General features: G+C 41.4%; 2 protein-coding genes and 1 long non-coding RNA gene across 4 annotated transcripts in view; 2 read left to right on the top strand and 1 right to left on the bottom strand.

Annotated features, from left to right (window-relative positions):
- The window catches only part of enpp2 (ectonucleotide pyrophosphatase/phosphodiesterase 2), a 79,815-nt gene that overhangs the window by 56,541 nt on the left and 4,082 nt on the right, over nucleotides 1-19,192 (bottom strand). The gene's annotated exons all lie outside the window — the stretch shown is intronic.
- LOC143420914 (uncharacterized) lies at nucleotides 258-1,208 on the top strand. The gene is made up of 3 exons (XR_013100669.1): nucleotides 258-400; nucleotides 506-594; nucleotides 1,148-1,208. It is a non-coding gene; the product is annotated as an uncharacterized LOC143420914 (long non-coding RNA).
- On the top strand, nucleotides 5,886-15,181 carry LOC143420995 (homeodomain-interacting protein kinase 2-like). Its single transcript, XM_076889627.1, has 6 exons — nucleotides 5,886-7,454; nucleotides 13,390-13,438; nucleotides 13,579-13,608; nucleotides 14,376-14,526; nucleotides 14,645-14,754; nucleotides 14,888-15,181. Exons 1-6 carry the CDS (start codon nucleotides 6,058-6,060, stop codon nucleotides 14,990-14,992), a joined length of 1,842 nt encoding a protein of 613 aa, XP_076745742.1. The 5' UTR covers nucleotides 5,886-6,057; the 3' UTR covers nucleotides 14,993-15,181.

Below are 19,192 nucleotides of genomic sequence, written 5' to 3'. Positions count from 1 at the left end.
ACTGAAACCGTATTCTGTTTGCTGTTTCTTTCAGATTGGGAATGCTTGTCTGAAGATTGTGGGCGAAGCTGCACAAAGACATGTAATCTGTTGTACTGGTAACTTTTTTCTTTGGTTATAGCCATGAATGGTTGTTGTGTATTGATTTTGGGTTTTTGTGTGTGTTTCCTTTAGGGAAAAGATGTTCACATTGCTGACCTCTACGTCAGGGCCACCTGGAAGGATCCACAAGTCAACCTGCTGCGTTGCTTGCCGGTATGTTTTTTGTTCATTTTTCTCCTGTGTGTGCATTTTTACTAATTTGTACCAATACCTGTAGGAAAACTTTAGGTCCAAGGACATCCTGCTTTTTCCAGCTTGGAGCAGGCAGGCAGGTGAAGCTGGCCATTATCTGCTCTGTGTGAGTGCCCTTTCTCTTTCTCGCGCTGTGTTTTTTCATCTGATAGAACATAATGGAGGCTGACATGTCGTCTTCTCATGGATGATGCTAACATGTCTATTTCAGGCTATATTGGTAGCTGAGAGACAGATACTCTTTCTGGACTCACTTCGCCCTGATGGTTTTGGAGATGATCTCTACCGAGCCATATTTAGGTTGACACTAAAGAAATGAAAAATTGTTCTGGCCTTGTTCAATGGCCAAGTGTGTTCTTTGGCTAGGTCGTCTAAAAGCAGCCTCGGTTTCAGGCTTAAAAGTTCAGGAGGGAACCTCGTTCTTAGGCTACTTCATGATAGGGATGCACCGATACTGGTATCCAGGCCCATACGGTTCAAATGAAATCGTATCCATATCTTTTGTTAACCAATACCATGAACAGATACTTGAAATGTGAAAATCGGTAAAAGTTTCACAGAAAATGTTTATTTTTCATCCAAATTTAGAATTTTTGGGTCATTTCTATTAATATACATAAAAAAAATCTTATTCACCGTTATTATTTGTAAAAAACACACAAAAAACCTGCCTTCCGATTCACTACATTTTCTGTGTGGTAGAAGTATCAGCACTGGTACTTGGTATCGGCAAAAACTCAGATCCAAGGATCTGACGGTTTGAAAAACGTATTGTTGCATCCCTACTTCATGAATTTTTGTATTAATGGCAAACATTTGATTTGAGTGTTATGTGTATTCTCTACAATGCCAGGAGAGTAGCAGCCTCTATTGACTCTGGATCCTGGATGGAGAAAACAGGAAGAGACCTTGAGGTATGTTTTTAATGTGAAAGTTTGAAAGGTCATCAGGTACAAAATAATGTGATTAAAAAACTAGCAGGTGCATGTGAGCTCTCTTCATTTAAGGACACATTTTTCTTTTTACAGTTCTTTCCTCAGCAGTTCAATGGAAATTGCTGCGGCATCTTTATGCTGATGGTGAGAATTTTTCTTTTCCTGCCATTACTTCAATATAACATTTAAACATGTTAAAGGTTTCTTTTACTTTACAGTATGCTCTCTGCATCAGCACCTCACCTCCACTATCGTTCACAGAGGACATGCCAGCAATTTGCCTGTGGTGGTGTATTCAGCTGATGGAGAGATTCTGCATTGAGGGGTATGGCTAGTATTATAGACAAACTGGCACCATCACAATCACAGTTTTCAAAGTTAGTATTAATTGCAGTTTTGGCTCCGGCAACACATCAGGTCAAGCAAATGTTTGTGAAAGTGGCTTAATGTAGTCACTTATAAACCCTGTGACTGAACACACAGAAGAGAGCAGCAGTACACAACGAGAGTCCATTCTGACTGGCATTGCTTTTTTTACGGCTTGGACAGAGATTCGCCTTCTGGACAGAAGAAGCATCCCTTCTCCTGGGAACTCTCCAGCCTGTCTTTAGGGCAGGGGCGGAGCGTGGGGGTGGCTTACTGGGCTTAAGCCCGGGTTGTTTTGTCAGAAGCCCGGGGTCTTTTGGAGTGTAATTTTTTCATAGTTAGATGCCTGGCTGACAACTGTATAAAACAAAAAGTACACACAATATTCGAAGCACATAGTGCACACTGTGGGAATTTACGACTGTGCGTGAATCCCCCCTGATATTGGTATGATCCGAGCTCAGACACTAAGCGACTAAGCGGGGCAGCTGCTACCTGTCAGTGCGCTGTTGGAGAAACGGAGCCAGCCATACTAAGGAGAGCTTAAGTTTGAGCAGGTACCAAAGCAAATCATTCGTACCGTACAAATAATGTAAATATGACGGTGCATCACGAAAGATTGATATCAAACTGATCACTTGACCCATGTTACGTTACTCGCTCTTCAAGTGAATCAACAAATGGCGAAATGAAAAGCCGAACAAATGCTATTTTTTAGAGTCTTAGCTTACGTGTGTTTATTTCATATTTTCAGTTCTTACCCTCCCCGACTAAATCGGTTTCAGTTATGTACTGAAACATAAGAATGGACATTCGAGGGTTCTTTCAAAGAAAAAACTCAGGTAAATGTTATTTTATATATTATGCTTTGTATGTTGTTCAGTATATTTCTATGCAAAATCAGAAATCAGAAATCAGAATACTTTATTCATCCCGAGGGAAATTAGGGGTTACAGCAGGCAGCACGCTAATGGCGCATGCGCACTCACAAAGGAACCTTCTGACCAACTTTACACAAACATCACATTGGGGAGACATGTCAGAAAGGTAGGCTGATAGGAAAAAAACAACGAAAATACACTACATGAGGTAAGAGGAGGAGAAAAAAAACTCCACTCAGACTGAGCTCCTGGTGGAAGAACAGTTTGATAACAGAAAAACAAGGCTATGTCCACACGTACCCGGGTATTTTTGAAAACACAGATTTTTCTACGCGTTTGCACCTTTCGTCCACACGTAAACGGCGTTTTTGGTCACTGAAAACGGAGATTTTTAAAAACTCCGGGCAGGGTGGATATTTTCTAAAACTCCGTTTTTGCATTTACGTGTGGACAGAAAAACGGAGAAAACGCAGCGTCAAAGATGTGCGCCTTTTTTGACGTCACACTGTGCGCCACGTTATTGTTTCGGTGAAATGAATTCCTACAATACTGTTACTGTTAATTCTACTCTCTGTGTAGCCGGTCTGGCCTTAAACTCTTATTGCCGTTAGTTCTCTGCGTTGTGTTGTGCAAATGACCAGAGGAGTCAGCTCTCACTTTGCCAGCTGGGTGGATTTATTCTCCCAGAACTGTTTAAAATAAAAACAAAACAGTACAGCAACTTCACTTTACTGGACTTCTGCATGAACACCTCTCCTCAGCGGGGCCTCTAGGCGACTGAGGAAAATAGCGCGCAGCTACAGGAAGTGACTTCGTGGGAAGTCAAAGGTCACACAAACAAAATAAAAGCTCCCAAAATATAAATACAGAAAATAAACATATTTAAATAAATACATAACCAATACTGACAAAGCAAGATAACACTGCAGGATGGATCTTTGGTGAAATATAAATTATTTTTTAATACACCTGTTACATCTGCAGTGTTTAAATGCTTACATATACACACAGTTACTGTCCCTCCACACATACGACTCGGTTCTGCTTCTATGCCCCAGCTTTGTTTACTTTTTCCCGCCGAGGCTTCTAGACTTCTGATTGGCCAACATTTCTACACGGTTAGGAATCTAGCGCCACCTGCTGCTTTGGCATGTTCATAGCAGCGTTTTCCTTCATTTCTGCCTTTACGTGTGGACGGGATTATTTTTTAAAACGAGAACGGAAAATCTCCGTTTTCAAAAATACCCGTGTACGTGTGGACGTAGCCCAAGAGGGATTTCAGTACACAGCAGGATATTCACATTTGTAACCAGATATTTACACTTTAGGGAGAAAACATAAAACATTTTTACTGTACAACATCAATTTAGAGTAAACTTTTGTTTTAGATAAATATTGAAATATATTTTGAATTAGTTAAATGTCAGAATAAAGAGAGACAGAGCTTTCTGTTTTTTATCACTTTCATCAAATGTAGGAGCACATGTACACTAAGTTTATTGTTAATTAATAAGAAACTCCAGACGATTCCATTCTGAGCTGAAGAAGCTTCTGATTGGTTCGTAGAGTCCATGTGAGTAAACTGGTGGCACAGCTGTGGATGCATATAAGACAAAACACAGAGCCTGTTTCTGTGACATGGGAACATCAAGAGATGTCAACCAAAACACCAGGAGAAGAATTATGGAGCTGCATAAGTGTGGCTCAGTTTGAATACAATTTGGTGCCATTTACAATTAAGAAATACAGATAGTTTCTCTCTTTACTCTGAAAGTTAACAAATATGTTTTTTATATTTATCAATCTAAAAAAATAAACATTTAGTCTGATTTGATGTTAAAAAAGTGTTTGTGTTTTTATCTGAAGAGTTTGTAAATATCTGTATATTTGATGATTGTCAGCACAAAGAGGGAGAGGAACAGAGAGGGATGGAGAATGAGGACAGAACAGAGATGAACAGGAGCAGGTGAGACACACATGTTAGTCAAATGGTTGTTTACCAAAAGTATCACCGTATCACAGGTCCTCATGTATCTCGTACCTAGTGTTTTTTAGGTTTGTTATTTTTCAAATTCTATATTTATTAAGTTCTGCAGGCTTGTTTGCACAACAAGGCTAAATAATTATATAAACTTTTCTCAATCTAAATATTGTACTTTGGTAGAATTAAAAAATAAGTGTTGTGCAGGTCTATGATGATTTTTAGTGCTACTATCATCTAGTTCTGATTCTGGTTCTGTCTTGGTTAAGTCCTCAGTAGTCCTGATTTTGAACTGTTGTAGTCCTGTTTTAATTCCAGATCAGTTCTGGGTCTGGTTGAATTGGGGTTTAGTCCTCGTGTCTTGATACAGCCCCGACTTTGTTCTGCCTTGCTGCTTAATTAAAAAACTAGTTTAAGGTGTCCTGCATGTGTGATATATATTTTTCCCTATATGAAGTCATTCTTTTTTGAACAAAACTCAAAACAGAGCCAATTAATCTTTCAGTCATTTCTAACCCCCCCCCCAAAAGAAAATTTCCACATGCATACTACCCTTCAGGGCTAAGCCCCGGGTGGTTGAAATGTCTGGCTCCGCCTCTGCTTGCAGTACTCACCGTACTATAAGTACCGAGCTCGTACTCCGAAGCATGCGGTCGCTGGATTGGGACACAGCCTGAGAGCTCCTCGATCCCGGATCGTGAGACTGCCCTTCAGTTGTCCAGCTTGCTACAGTGAAGTTAATTGTACCAACGGCTGCCTCTGTTATTTCCCGGCAGGAGTACGGAAGAAGACACGGCACGGGAGTCAGGGGCGCGCACGGAGATTTATTGCGTAATATTTACATCACTGTAAATAAACGCAACTGCATTCATCGCACACAGTCCCGCGTTTTGGGCCCTATTTCCCCCACATCGCCACGGTCTGCCAGCGCAACCGTGACAGATAACTTCAAAGTCCTGCAAATGTAAAACTTTAAAAAGATCACAGCAGCTGAGGACATGTCGCTGTTGTATCGGGATTGTTTAACATTATTTAAAAGTAGGAATTTCAAAAATATCAACAAAGGGAAATTTCACACAGAAAAAGGGTAAAAAAAAAAGCTATAAATCAACAACTTTGAAATAACCATGGTGGCGTTTGGAGTACACATTGCTGAGTTTACAAGGTGCACCTAAAGGTATCAAGAATTTCCTACCGTCGTCCGCACTTTCAAACGTACACCGCCATGTAGAGCCAGGGGGGGATTCTTATTAAAAGGTACAGCTGTCCGCGTCGGACACCTCCGGGATGGACTTTTCCAGAAATGACAGCGTGTCTGATCCCATTGCGACAGGCTGTCCACTCCAGATGTGGACTGCCAGTCAAGCAGTTTATCTTCCTAACCAGAGACCTTTGCATTCTTAAGCTCTTAACCGCTGCTCCGGATCAAAGCATTACGCTCTGTTGCGTCACTCGGTGACATCACAGTGAGCGAACGCTGCCTTTGATCCAAAAGGTATAAATAGCCTGCTACACCCGCCTACTGACAGAACCTGCCAGCTTCATACTGCGGTCACATTGTTTTGCCCAGGTGTAAAACTTTAGATATATTTGTGAAAAAATGGTTTCGGATTCGTCTTCGTCGTCTTATGACAGTGATGAGGGTTTACAAACGAACGCCCTCATTCAAAGTAAAACATGTAAATACATGGTATATAAGCTCCTCGGACAAGGAAGCTTTGGGAGAGTGGTGGAATGTGTAAAATTAGACACTTTTGAAAGGGTAGCAGTCAAGGCAGCTAAAAGGGAATACAACAAGTTTGCTTGGAAAGAGGCCGCTGCTATAAAAGAACTGAGTGTTCTGGATAGGGATCGGTGCAATTTGGTAAAGTACTACGAAGTTTTCGAGTACAAACATCGCACCTTCATTTCAATGGAAATGCTAGATATTAGTCTGCATGATTTCGTGACTAAAAGGTCTCGCGGTCCACTGGCTCTCTGTGATATTCGGGTCATTTTAAAGCAGATGTTTGTGGCTCTTACCGCTCTGAAGACCAGAGGTATGATGCATGCAGACATCAAACCTGATAATATCATGCTTGTAAATCAGTCTCAACAGCCATATAAAGTTAAACTTATTGATTTTGGTTTTGCCACAAGTCCTGCAAAAATTCCACCTGGCACTATTATTCAGGCCCTTAGTTACAGGGCGCCTGAGGTCATGTTGGGCATACCGGTGACTGAATCGGCAGACATGTGGACTCTCGGTTGTGTCGCAGCTTTTCTATACTTGGGCCACCACCTGTTTTTCAACAGGTGTGAATATCAAATGATGCAAGGTTTTGTTCACATGCTTGGTCAGCCTAGTAAACGCATGTTACAGGAAGGGAAGTACAGTACGAAATATTTCTGGATGAGGAAAGGGATAATAGAACGCACATGGGTACTGAAGACACCAGCTCAGTATTCAGCATCTACAGGCACTGTGATCAAACAAAGTACAACAATCACAGACAAATATGCATGCATAGATGATTTAGCCAAACACCACCCACAGCCAAACACAGAATCCAAAGTGAAAGACACAGCGGCATTTTTAAGCCTGCTCAAATGGATGCTGTGTGTGGATCCTGTAAAAAGAATCACACCTGTTGAGGGTCTGGGACATCGTTTCATTACAATGAAACATCTTCCTGAGGACCCTGCAGTAGATTGCTACACCAAGTCATCCTGCACGAGCATGGAAGTGTGCCCACTCCTCAGTCTAGAAAATGAAATCGACAGCTTTGTTACCACCAGTGAAATCAAAAGGAACAGCCAACAGAGCGGTGGGAGATCTAGACGGGCTTCCACTTTTAACAACTGTGTGAATGCAGCTAAAATCCAAAGAAACCGACAGAGAAGAGCAGCTGCACGCAAAAAGAATCTGCCTGCATTTCGCAGGTTGGCATGGCAAGAAGAAGATGACAAGTCTTGTAGTCTGGGTGTCAAAGAAAAGCCTGGGATGACCCAGATACAGCTGGTAGGATCTTCCTCTGAATCCAGTGATTTAGATTCTATCACAGAAAGTACAGACAGCAGCAGGGGCGGAGCGTGGGGGTGGTTTACTGGGCTTAAGCCCGGGTTGTTTTGTCAGAAGCCCGGGGTCTTTTGGAGTGTAATTTTTTCATAGTTAGATGCCTGGCTGACAACTGTATAAAACAAAAAGTACACACAATATTCGAAGCACATAGTGCACACTGTGGGAATTTACGACTGTGCGTGAATCCCCCCTGATATTGGTATGATCCGAGCTCAGACACTAAGCGACTAAGCGGGGCAGCTGCTACCTGTGAGTGCGCTGTTGGAGAAACGGAGCCAGCCATACTAAGGAGAGCTTAAGTTTGAGCAGGTACCAAAGCAAATCATTCGTACTGTACAAATAATGTAAATATGACGGTGCATCACGAAAGATATCAAACTGATCACTTGACCCATGTTACGTTACTCGCTCTTCAAGTGAATCAACAAATGGCGAAATGAAAAGCCGAACAAATGCTATTTTTTTTAGAGTCTTAGCTTACGTGTGTTTATTTCATATTTTCAGTTCTTACCCTCCCCGACTAAATCGGTTTCAGTTATGTACTGAAATATAAGAATGGACATTCGAGGGTTCTTTCAAAGAAAAAACTCAGGTAAATGTTATTTTATATATTATGCTTTGTATGTTGTTCAGTATATTTCTATGCAAAACAAGGCTATGTCCACACGTACCCGGGTATTTTTGAAAACACAGATTTTTCTACGCGTTTGCACCTTTCGTCCACACGTAAACGGCGTTTTTGGTCACTGAAAACGGAGATTTTTAAAAACTCCGGGCAGGGTGGATATTTTCTAAAACTCCGTTTTTGCATTTACGTGTGGACAGAAAAACGGAGAAAACGCAGCGTCAAAGATGTGCGCCTTTTTTGACGTCACACTGTGCGCCACGTTATTGTTTCGGTGAAATGAATTCCTACAATACTGTTACTGTTAATTCTACTCTCTGTGTAGCCGGTCTGGCCTTAAACTCTTATTGCCGTTAGTTCTCTGCGTTGTGTTGTGCAAATGACCAGAGGAGTCAGCTCTCACTTTGCCAGCTGGGTGGATTTATTCTCCCAGAACTGTTTAAAATAAAAACAAAACAGTACAGCAACTTCACTTTACTGGACTTCTGCATGAACACCTCTCCTCAGCGGGGCCTCTAGGCGACTGAGGAAAATAGCGCGCAGCTACAGGAAGTGACTTCATGGGAAGTCAAAGGTCACACAAACAAAATAAAAGCTCCCAAAATATAAATACAGAAAATAAACATATTTAAATAAATACATAACCAATACTGACAAAGCAAGATAACACTGCAGGATGGATCTTTGGTGAAATATAAATTATTTTTTAATACACCTGTTACATCTGCAGTGTTTAAATGCTTACATATACACACAGTTACTGTCCCTCCACACATACGACTCGGTTCTGCTTCTATGCCCCAGCTTTGTTTACTTTTTCCCGCCGAGGCTTCTAGACTTCTGATTGGCCAACATTTCTACACGGTTAGGAATCTAGCGCCACCTGCTGCTTTGGCATGTTCATAGCAGCGTTTTCCTTCATTTCTGCCTTTACGTGTGGACGGGATTATTTTTTAAAACGAAAACGGAAAATCTCCGTTTTCAAAAATACCCGTGTACGTGTGGACGTAGCCCAAGAGGGATTTCAGTACACAGCAGGATATTCACATTTGTAACCAGATATTTACACTTTAGGGAGAAAACATAAAACATTTTTACTGTACAACATCAATTTAGAGTAAACTTTTGTTTTAGATAAATATTGAAATATATTTTGAATTAGTTAAATGTCAGAATAAAGAGAGACAGAGCTTTCTGTTTTTTATCACTTTCATCAAATTTAGGAGCACATGTACACTAAGTTTATTGTTAATTAATAAGAAACTCCAGACGATTCCATTCTGAGCTGAAGAAGCTTCTGATTGGTTCGTAGAGTCCATGTGAGTAAACTGGTGGCACAGCTGTGGATGCATATAAGACAAAACACAGAGCCTGTTTCTGTGACATGGGAACATCAAGAGATGTCAACCAAAACACCAGGAGAAGAATTATGGAGCTGCATAAGTGTGGCTCAATTTGAATACAATTTGGTGCCATTTACAATTAAGAAATACAGATAGTTTCTCTCTTTACTCTGAAAGTTAACAAATATGTTTTTTATATTTATCAATCTAAAAAAATAAACATTTTGATGTTAAAAAAGTGTTTGTGTTTTTATCTGAAGAGTTTGTAAATATCTGTATATTTGATGATTGTCAGCACAAAGAGGGAGAGGAACAGAGAGGGATGGAGAATGAGGACAGAACAGAGATGAACAAGAGCAGGTGAGACACACATGTTAGTTAGTGATGGGATTTCCGGCTCTTTTTAGAGATCCGGCTCTTTCGGTTCGGCTCACTAAAAAGAGCCGGCTCTTTCGGCTCCGAACCGGCTCTTCAGGTTGTTTTGTTGCTTTAATTAATTTATTATTAACAATAATATAAAATTATGCACAAAAGGAATTACTAACGTAAAAAAAGTGGTTTTATTTATATATGTTTATATATAAATATATGCGGTGGCCCCTAGAGACAAAACACGTACAAACTCCAAAACACATTTCTAGCATGAACTGAACTTCCAAAGCAGAGCTACTAGATCACTTAAATTACACAATTGAAAGCATGTGTGTATTGTTTGTGTATTTATACACAGGCACTCATATATATATATTCAAATAATTAAAAAAAAAGTTCATTTACCTGTTATTACCACACACCAAATCCGGTCGTTGGTACTTGCTGGCTTGTGTAGCCACAAGATAACAAAGGCTCAACACTGTGCCCAGCATCCTGGAGCACTTCTGTTGTCTTTTGTACGTGTTTTGAGTTTTTATGTGCTTCTGAGTTTTTATATGCTTCTGAGTTTTTACGTGCTTCGGAGTTTGTACGTGTTTTTACGTGTTTTGGAGTTTTTACGTGTTTTGGAGTTTGTACGTGTTTTTACGTGTTTTGGAGTTTGTACATGCTTCAGAGTTCGTACGTGATTTGAAGTTTGTATGTGCTTTGTCTCTAGGGGCCACCGTAAATATACTTTTATTTATTCACTCCACATAAAATGTAATAAATAAATCATATAATACAAAAATCAACTATTCACATTTCAAGTTTTAACTATTTAAATTTTCAGCTTTTTCCTTTCACAAATTTAAAGTGAAAAGAACACAAAACACTGCAAACCACAACACAATTAAATATAAATTATAATATGAAAACTAAAAGAACATGCATATTCTCTGTCATATGGACCTGCATGAATAAACTTTCTCAATCCTTTATCATCTGCAACTGAAAACAGTTGTGGATGATTACTATACCTTTCTAATGTTGTTGTCCCTGCCTCTCTTTCTCTCTCTCTCTGGCTCTGTTCCTGTGCTACTGAGTGTAACTACCGCCCCTCCCCCCTCTGCCCAGCGTAAAGCACAAGGCTCGCGTGCAGAGTGAAGCGGAAAAAAAGTGCGAGCGAGAGGCTGAGAGAAAGAAAAAAAAAAACCCCACGTGACGGCTCGCGTCGTTCACGTCAAAGAGCCGGTGTTGTGCCAAAAAGTGATTGCCTGCCAAAAAGTGATTTCCAATGTTTCCGTGTATTTTTTATGTGTAATATCTTTACGTATGTTGGTAAATAGACTTCGGTGAACAGCGTTTACAAAGGGGTTATATATAGAATTAAAAGATTATCTGTTTTTTCAAGTATCTTTATAACTCTGTGTTATTGTACTCACATTATAACCAATCCGGTCCTTTTTCCCCACTTACAATATTTTTACAGAACTATTGTAATGTTTGCTGCCATTTCTGCTGTCTTACTCTTACAAAAGACATTTTTAATGTTAATGAGTTTTTTTTTAACTGCATAAATAAAGGTTCTATAAAAGTCGCTGCCAAAAACTGATTGCGGCTTCTACCTTGTTACACGAATGTTGTTTGTGGCTCAATATGACTTTGTGTCATCCATGAGGGATGCATTTGACATATGTTTCACATATTATAGGCCAACAAGTTACTTATAGCAGTTTAAATACGAGCAATCAGTTTTTGGCAAATACCGGAAATCAGTTTTTGGCAGACAATCACTTTTTGGCACAACACCGGCTCTAAGAGCCATTTCGTTCGCGAACAACCCATCACTAATTAGTCAAATGGTCGTTTGCCAAAAGTATCACCGTATCACAGGTCCTCATGTATCTCGTACCTAGTGTTTCTTTTTAGGTTTGTTATTTTTCAAATTCTATATTTATTAAGTTATGCAGCTTGTTTGCACAACAAGGCTAAATAATTATATAAACTTTTCTCAATCTAAATATTGTACTTTGGTAGAATTAAAAAATAAGTGTTGTGCAGGTCTATGATGATTTTTAGTGCTACTATCATCTAGTTCTGATTCTGGTTCTGTCTTGGTTAAGTCCTCAGTAGTCCTGATTTTGAACTGTTGTAGTCCTGTTTTAATTCCGGATCAGTTCTGGGTTTGGTTGAATTGGGGTTTAGTCCTCGTGTCTTGATACAGCCCCGACTTTGTTCTGCCTTGCTGCTTAATTAAAAAACTAGTTTAAGGTGTCCTGCACATGTGACATATATTTTTCCCTATATGAAGTCATTCTTTTTTGAACAAAACTCAAAAGGCCCTCCAAGGTATGGAGGCCTATCTCCCCCTACCACCACTTCCCCTGCCAGTGGCGGACTCCCTCAGACATCGGTGCGTTGGTGGTTCTTTGTGTCCGGGGATGGGCGTCCAGGTACACACCGGCTCACTCCTTGGCGGCCGCTTATCGGGGCCTGGAGCCTGGGGCTCGCTCGGGCCACTTCGGAGGTGGGGTGCCCCCGGCCTCTCGGCCTGGGGCTCGGTCACTCAGGCACGGCTGGCTGCCGGCGGAGCTCACGGGCGCGTCACTGCAACTCCCCCTGGCTTCTGCTCCGCGGCTGCTGAGTGAGCCCTCATCTGGGACTCTCCTCAGCTCTTTCTGGGACAGTGGCGCGGCTGCCCCTCTGTTGGTCTTCCTTGGTCTCTTGTGTTCTGGGGGCCTCTGGATGTCTGGAGTTTTGATCTCCTCCATACCTGCTTCATGGCCCCCCCACACCCTCTAGCAGATTATTACATGAAGGAACCTTTTAAAAAACAAAAAACAAGCGCGTCCATGCTCACAGGTGTACACACGGGTGATCACACCCACAAACTACACCCTTTTTGGCTCCTACCTCAAAGCACACTGTGTTCTGTTGATCTTATGTGCTGCACAATAATGTTTAACATTTAGTATTTACTGTCATATTCACATAGATCATTGTGATGTTGTTTATTCTATTACTCTTGTTCTCTTCTGCTTGTTTTCTTTTTTCTTTCTCAGCAGGTGATCCAGGTGATTGATATATGCATTTTTTTTTCTTTTTTTCTTCTTTTTTTTCTTTTTCTGATCATTCTGTTGGTTTTTGTCTTTTGCCCTTCTCCCCCGTCCCTCTTCTCAGCTGTTTCTTTCCCTCTTTCTTTCTCCCCTTCTTTCCCCCAGTCAAGTCTGTCCCATATTCAGTAAGTGAAAATAAAATAAACAATAAAAGGTGAATCAAATGGACCATTACGGCAAGGCTGGGATGGTCAGTTTGGTAAAGTAAATCCGTTGGGCATCTTTCTTTGCCTTTAGACAATAATTCTGATGCAAAAGAGCCAAACGGGACAGGCCAAAAAAACAAAAAAAAACAAAACTCAAAACAGAGCCAATTAATCTTTCAGTCATTTCTACCCCCCCCCCCCTAAAAAAAAAAAAAATCCCACATGCATACTACCCTTCAGGGCTAAGCCCCGGGTGTTTCAAATGTCTGGCTCCGCCTCTGCTTTAGGGTACCAAAGGCGACCTCCTCCAAGCCTTCACCAAGTCTAATTAGACAGGTGAGAGAGGACAACAATGAGAAAACCATTTGTAGAATATAACCACAGAACTGTTGAGACTATTCATCACAATGCAGGTTTACATACATGGTGGTAATCTTCATTTCCATGTAATGTGATAATCATGTTTTCCATTAAAGGCTGAGGCTGACAGGTGCCCTATACTGGAGGTAATCTCTTTATTTTCCCTTTTATTTAAATTGTTGATGTAACTGAATTAGTAATTATAATCACAGGCAGCACCATCAGGGCAGAAAGAGGCATTATTCAGTAGTGATATCGATTCATTAAAATCCTGAATCGATTTTTTTTATATAAATGTATTTTGCCCAAAATTCCAGAATCTCAGGTGAAACGTCACAAAATTTTGACAACCACCAAACATTTAAAACCGTAAATGAGAGCAGGTACACGGCTTCTGCACAAAGACGTAAACACAGAGCGCGGACCCGCAGATCAGAATCAGTGACACGTCGCCTTTCTCACCCGACGGCACGGACACGGTCGGGGCTGAAAGCCGACAGCTCGCTGACTCTGATGTTTCATAAGTTGATTAATGATTTTCTTTTGTTTTTGATGTGCTGCAGAATATTTTTATAAAATCCAGAACAGGAAAACCACCTTCATGTTTTTCTGTGTTTATCTTCAGCTGCTTTGACACAAAAGCCTCTGCTGTGACGCTCACACCTTTGATAAAGTCTCGAGAGTGTTAGCTTCCTTTTTATAGATACAAAAAGATGTAAATGTACTGATCTGAATTATAATATTTCTGACTGTCTGAGGCAAAATTTCCCAGATTCAAATCGAATCGAATCGATTCTAGAAATCAGTGACGATACCCAGCCCTAAATGTAATGTATGTTCAGTCCTCATATTTCTGAAACTTGGTGGACAGATTTTGTATTTTCATTATTGTTGCCTGACCCATATTTTACAGTTACCAGCATGTGTCCTCATCGACATATTGGAAGAGGTTGTTCTACACGAAGGGGACACAGCCTTCAAACTGGCTCTGGCGTGCTCCATGTTCAGAGACCTTGTGTCTACTGAATATTTCAGAAGACGGGCACACTTCAGGGGGCTTCACAGTAAGGGCTTCAGTAAATTATGAAATTATATGTACATTTTTTTTTGCTGTTGTCACATGTTTTTCACTGGCAGAATGTAAATGTTTGTGTTTTTGTTTTTTGCTTGTGCTTTACACAGGCATCTGCACATGGAGCAGCTTCTCGGAAAAGTACAGAGAACAGTACTTTAACATGTACACAACTGAGATCTGCCTTCAATGGCGAGATCAGTACAAACACTGCCCCGAGGTATACAACACTGTATAATCTTATATTGCTGTCATTACAAACAATGAACATCTCACTGGTGCATGACATGATGAAAACCATACCTTGGAGCCAATTCTTCTCTCTGTTTGATTTTTGTTTTTTTGTATTACAGGATATGTTGGCACAGGTAAAAGAGGACAACCACGGGCATTTTATTCGGTGGCCCCTAGAGACAAAGCACGTACAAACTCCAAAGCACATTCCTAGAGTTAACTGAACTTCCAAACAGAGCTATCTAGATCACTTAAATTACACAATTGAAAGCATGTGTGTATTGTTTGTGTATTTATACACAAGCACTCAAATAATTTAAAAAAAAGTTCATTTACCTGTTACTACCACACACCAAATCAGGTCGTTGGTACTTGCTGGCTTGTGTAGCCACTAGGTAACAAAAGCTCAACACTGCGCCCAGCATCCTGGAGCACTTCTGTTGTGTTTTGTACGTGTTTTGGAGTTTTTACGTGTTTTTACGTGTTTTGAAGTTTGTACGTGCTTCGTCTGTAGGGGCCATCGTAAATATACTTTTATTTATTCACTCCACATAAAATGTAATAAATAAATCATATAATACAAAAACCAGCTATTCACATTTCAACTTTTAACTATTTAAAACTATTTAAACTATTTTTCTGCTTTTTCGTTTTAAACAAATTTAAAGTGAAACACAAAACACTGCAAACCACAACACAATTAAATATAAATTATAATATGAAAACAAAAAGAAGACATATTCTCTGTCATATGGGCCTGCATGAATAAACTTTCTGAATCCTTTATCATCTGCAACTGAAAATAGTTTTGATTTGATTTGATTTTATTGATTAGCATTCAAATATCTCAGTGAAGACAGAACAAAGATCTACCACAAAGCAAGAAAGCACGAGACAAGGCTAATCAAAAGGTATTGGCTGAAGCATTTGCTTATTACGCCAACCCTTTTAACAACAGATCTTTTTGCATGCAGCTCCTGTACACAGGGCTCGAAGCAAATAATAAAACAAAGCAAAAACAAAACAAACAAACAAACAAGAAAAACAAAAAAACTTTCCACCTTAGATAAGTAACTACATCAAAGCAAAAGAATCAAGAGTTTGGTTTTTTGTTGTTTGTTTTTTGTGGACGATTACTATACCTTTCTAATGTGACGTTGTTGTCCTTGGCTCTCTTTGTCTCGTCTGTGCTACTGTCAGTGTAACTACCCCCTAACCCTCCCCCCTCTGCCCAGGGCAAAGCAGGGTTTTAATAGTTTTGCAATTTTCATTAGTTTTTATTTTTATTTAGTTTTGACTTCAGATTTTCAATTTTATATCACTTTTAATTAGTTTTTACCAGTTGTTTGCTAGTTTAGTTTTTATTTTTTTGAAAATCCTTAGTTTCAGTTTAGTTTTGATTAGTTTCAGTTATAGTTTTAGTTGTGTTTGCAATAATTAAGTGTAACAAAATCCCAGTTTCATCATATCAGTCATGCTCTTCTGCTTATCCTTGGGTATGTTGCTATTCCAGCTACCAGACCCTGCACCCTGCACAGGTCGCCTGTCTGTCGCAGGGCTAACACGCAGAGACAGACAACTCACATTCCCACCTATGGGTTCTTTAAATAAATAAATAAAGGCAGATGAACAACCATTGATACCAGGCAACTATAAAATTTATATCTTGGCCCCAATGAGACTATTAACTCTTGCAGCACCGGGTGTTCGTAATTTTGGTTCAAGTGAATTGATAAACTTTGTGAAGGCAATTGACTCACACAGTTATGTAGATATCCCCGTCCTGTTGTCTCGGGATGCATCACGCTGCCTTGCCTGGGTTAGCTTCTGTTTTCTGGGATGAGGGTTGAGTGTGCTCCCTTACCTTCTGAAGGTAAGCTAGGTTAGCCTTCTTGTGCGAGCTTTTCAAGTGCACTTTAAGGTTTGTGGGATTTTTCCCCTTTAGAAATGTCCCTCATAATTTGTCTCTTTCCACTACAAGACACTTGCTTTATCCAAAACACAGTCATATTCAAAGTAATCCCAAATTGGACTCTGGCGCTTTCTCCCGACTTTTCTTGACATGATTCTGCGCGAGGACGGAGCAGCAACACAGACGACTCAACTAACGTGCTGCCACCTGCTGGCATAATTAGACAGCAAGAAAAAATCTGGAAACTAAACTTCATTTTCACCCTTGCCTATTGTATGACACGCACACATCAATGAAAACTAAACACATTTTTGCTATAAATTCAGTTAACTTTAGTTAGTTTTGTGAACACTCATTACAGTTTTAGTTAGTTTTCCTTTTTTTGTTTTTATTTTTATTTCCGTTAACGAAAATGTTTTTTCACTTCTAGTTTTCATTATTTCGTTAGTTTTTGTTAACGATAATAACCTTGGCACACAGCACAAGGCTCGCACGCGGAGTGAAGCGGGAAAAAAGTGCGAGAGAGAGGGTGAGAGAAAGAAAAAAAAAAACAACAACCCACGGCTCGCGATAAGGAGCCGGCTCACGTCGTTCACGTCAGAGATCCGGCTCTAAGAGCCATTTCGTTCGCGACCGACACATCACTACAGGAAACTAAACAGCAGTGACGTTTGTAGGGATACTGAAGTTGGGCTAGCTGGTATATAATGATGTGCTATGTGATCGCTAGCGACACAGCTATGTTAGCATAGCATAAACAGTGAAGCTGGAGGATGAAGCTGGATGATTCATCGGGAAACTAGCGGATGATACCGTGGAGACAAAGACTATCACAACGTTTCCCAACCAGAAGCCGTGGGTGGATAAAACCATCCGCGACGCTCTGAGATCCCGCACCGCTGCCTACAACACGGGACTCATGACGGGGGACATGGACCCGTACAAAGCCGCGTCATATAACGTGCGGAGGGCGGTGAAAGAGGCGAAGCAGCGCTACGGGAGGAAACTAGAGTCACAACTCCAACAGAGTGACTCTAGGAGCCTGTGGCGGGGACTAAGGACAATAACGGACTATAAAGCACCAACAACCGGTATGACGAACGCGGCCGTGACTGGCAGACGAGCTGAACACTTTCTATGCTCGCTTCGAGGCTGCAGCTAAGGTCTCCAACAATGCTAGTGTTAGCCGCGCTAACGGCTGCAGACAGGAAGATACTGCCAGCACCGGAAACGTGCTCGTCATCTCCGAGCATGAAGTAAGGAGAGCCTTCAAGAGAGTGAACACCAGGAAAGCAGCAGGACCAGACGGCATCCCAGGTCGTATCCTAAGAGACTGCGCATACCAGCTAGCTCCTGTGTTCACTGAGATATTCAACATCTCTTTATCTCAGTCGGTGATCCCCACATGCTTCAAAGAGTCCATCATTGTTCCTGTCCCGAAGAAACCCCACCCTGCTTCTCTCAATGACTATCGCCCTGTAGCCCTCACCTCAGTAGTGATGAAGTGCTTTGAACGCCTGGTCAGAGACTTCATCATTTCTTCACTACCAGACACACTGGACCCACTACAGTTCGCTTACCGTCCAAATCGTTCCACAGACGATGCCATCTCTCATCTCCTCCACACATCACTCACTCACTTGGACACTAGAAGGGGGAATTATGTTAAAATGCTCTTCATAGACTACAGCTCTGCATTTAACACCATAATTCCCTCCACACTCACCACCAAGCTGGAGCATCTGGGACTCAGCTCATCTATGTGTCAGTGGATCTCCAACTTCCTAACTGGCAGACCACAGGCAGTAAGGATGGGCGGACATGTCTCAGCCTCCACCACTCTCAGCACTGGAGCCCCCCAGGGGTGTGTTCTGAGCCCCCTGCTGTACTCTTTGTACACATATGACTGTGTGGCCACTACCAGCTCCACCACCATCATCAAGTTTGCTGACGACACCGTCGTGGTGGGCCTGATCTCTGATAACAACGAGACGGCCTACCTGAAGGAGATTAGGAATCTGGAGAACTGGTGCCAGAGGAACAACCTCCTTCTAAACGTCAGTAAGACAAAGGAGCTGATAGTGGACTTCAGCACTAAGCAGGAGAGGAACTACCAGACCCCCGTCATCAACGAGTGCCCAGTGGAGAGAGTGGACAGCTTCAAATACCTCGGAGTTCACATCACGCAGGACCTGTCATGGTCCTGTCACATCAACACCGTGGTGAAAAAGGCCCGACAGCGTCTCTACCACCTCAGACGCTTGAGAGACTTCCAACTGCCCTCCAAGGTGCTCAGGAACTTTTACTCCTGCACCATAGAGAGCATCCTGGCGGGAAACATCTTAACCTGGTTCGGGAACAGCACCATGCAGGACAGACGAGCTCTACAGAGGGTTGTGCGGTCAGCTGAGCGCACCATCCGCTCCGAGCTCCCTGACCTGCACTCAATCTACAGCAGGCGGTGCTGGACCAAGGCCAGGAAGATGGTGAAGGACCTCAGCCATCCCAACAA

Source organism: Maylandia zebra, linkage group LG11 (genome assembly GCF_041146795.1).
Source record: "Maylandia zebra isolate NMK-2024a linkage group LG11, Mzebra_GT3a, whole genome shotgun sequence".
Taxonomy (NCBI): domain Eukaryota; kingdom Metazoa; phylum Chordata; class Actinopteri; order Cichliformes; family Cichlidae; genus Maylandia; species Maylandia zebra.
The sequence above is the reverse complement of the archived record's forward strand: the minus strand, read 5'-3'. Positions and strand labels throughout refer to the sequence as shown.

Bases quoted from the DNA above. Each gene is read 5' to 3' on its own strand.
- LOC143420995 (XM_076889627.1), top strand. From the start codon at position 6,058: ATGGTTTCGGATTCGTCTTCGTCGTCTTATGACAGTGATGAGGGTTTA. The intron at 7,455-13,389 runs GCTGGTAGGATC...CCTCTGCTTTAG, and splicing joins CCTGGGATGACCCAGATACA to GGTACCAAAGGCGACCTCCT. The intron at 14,755-14,887 runs GTATACAACACT...TTTGTATTACAG, and splicing joins AGTACAAACACTGCCCCGAG to GATATGTTGGCACAGGTAAA.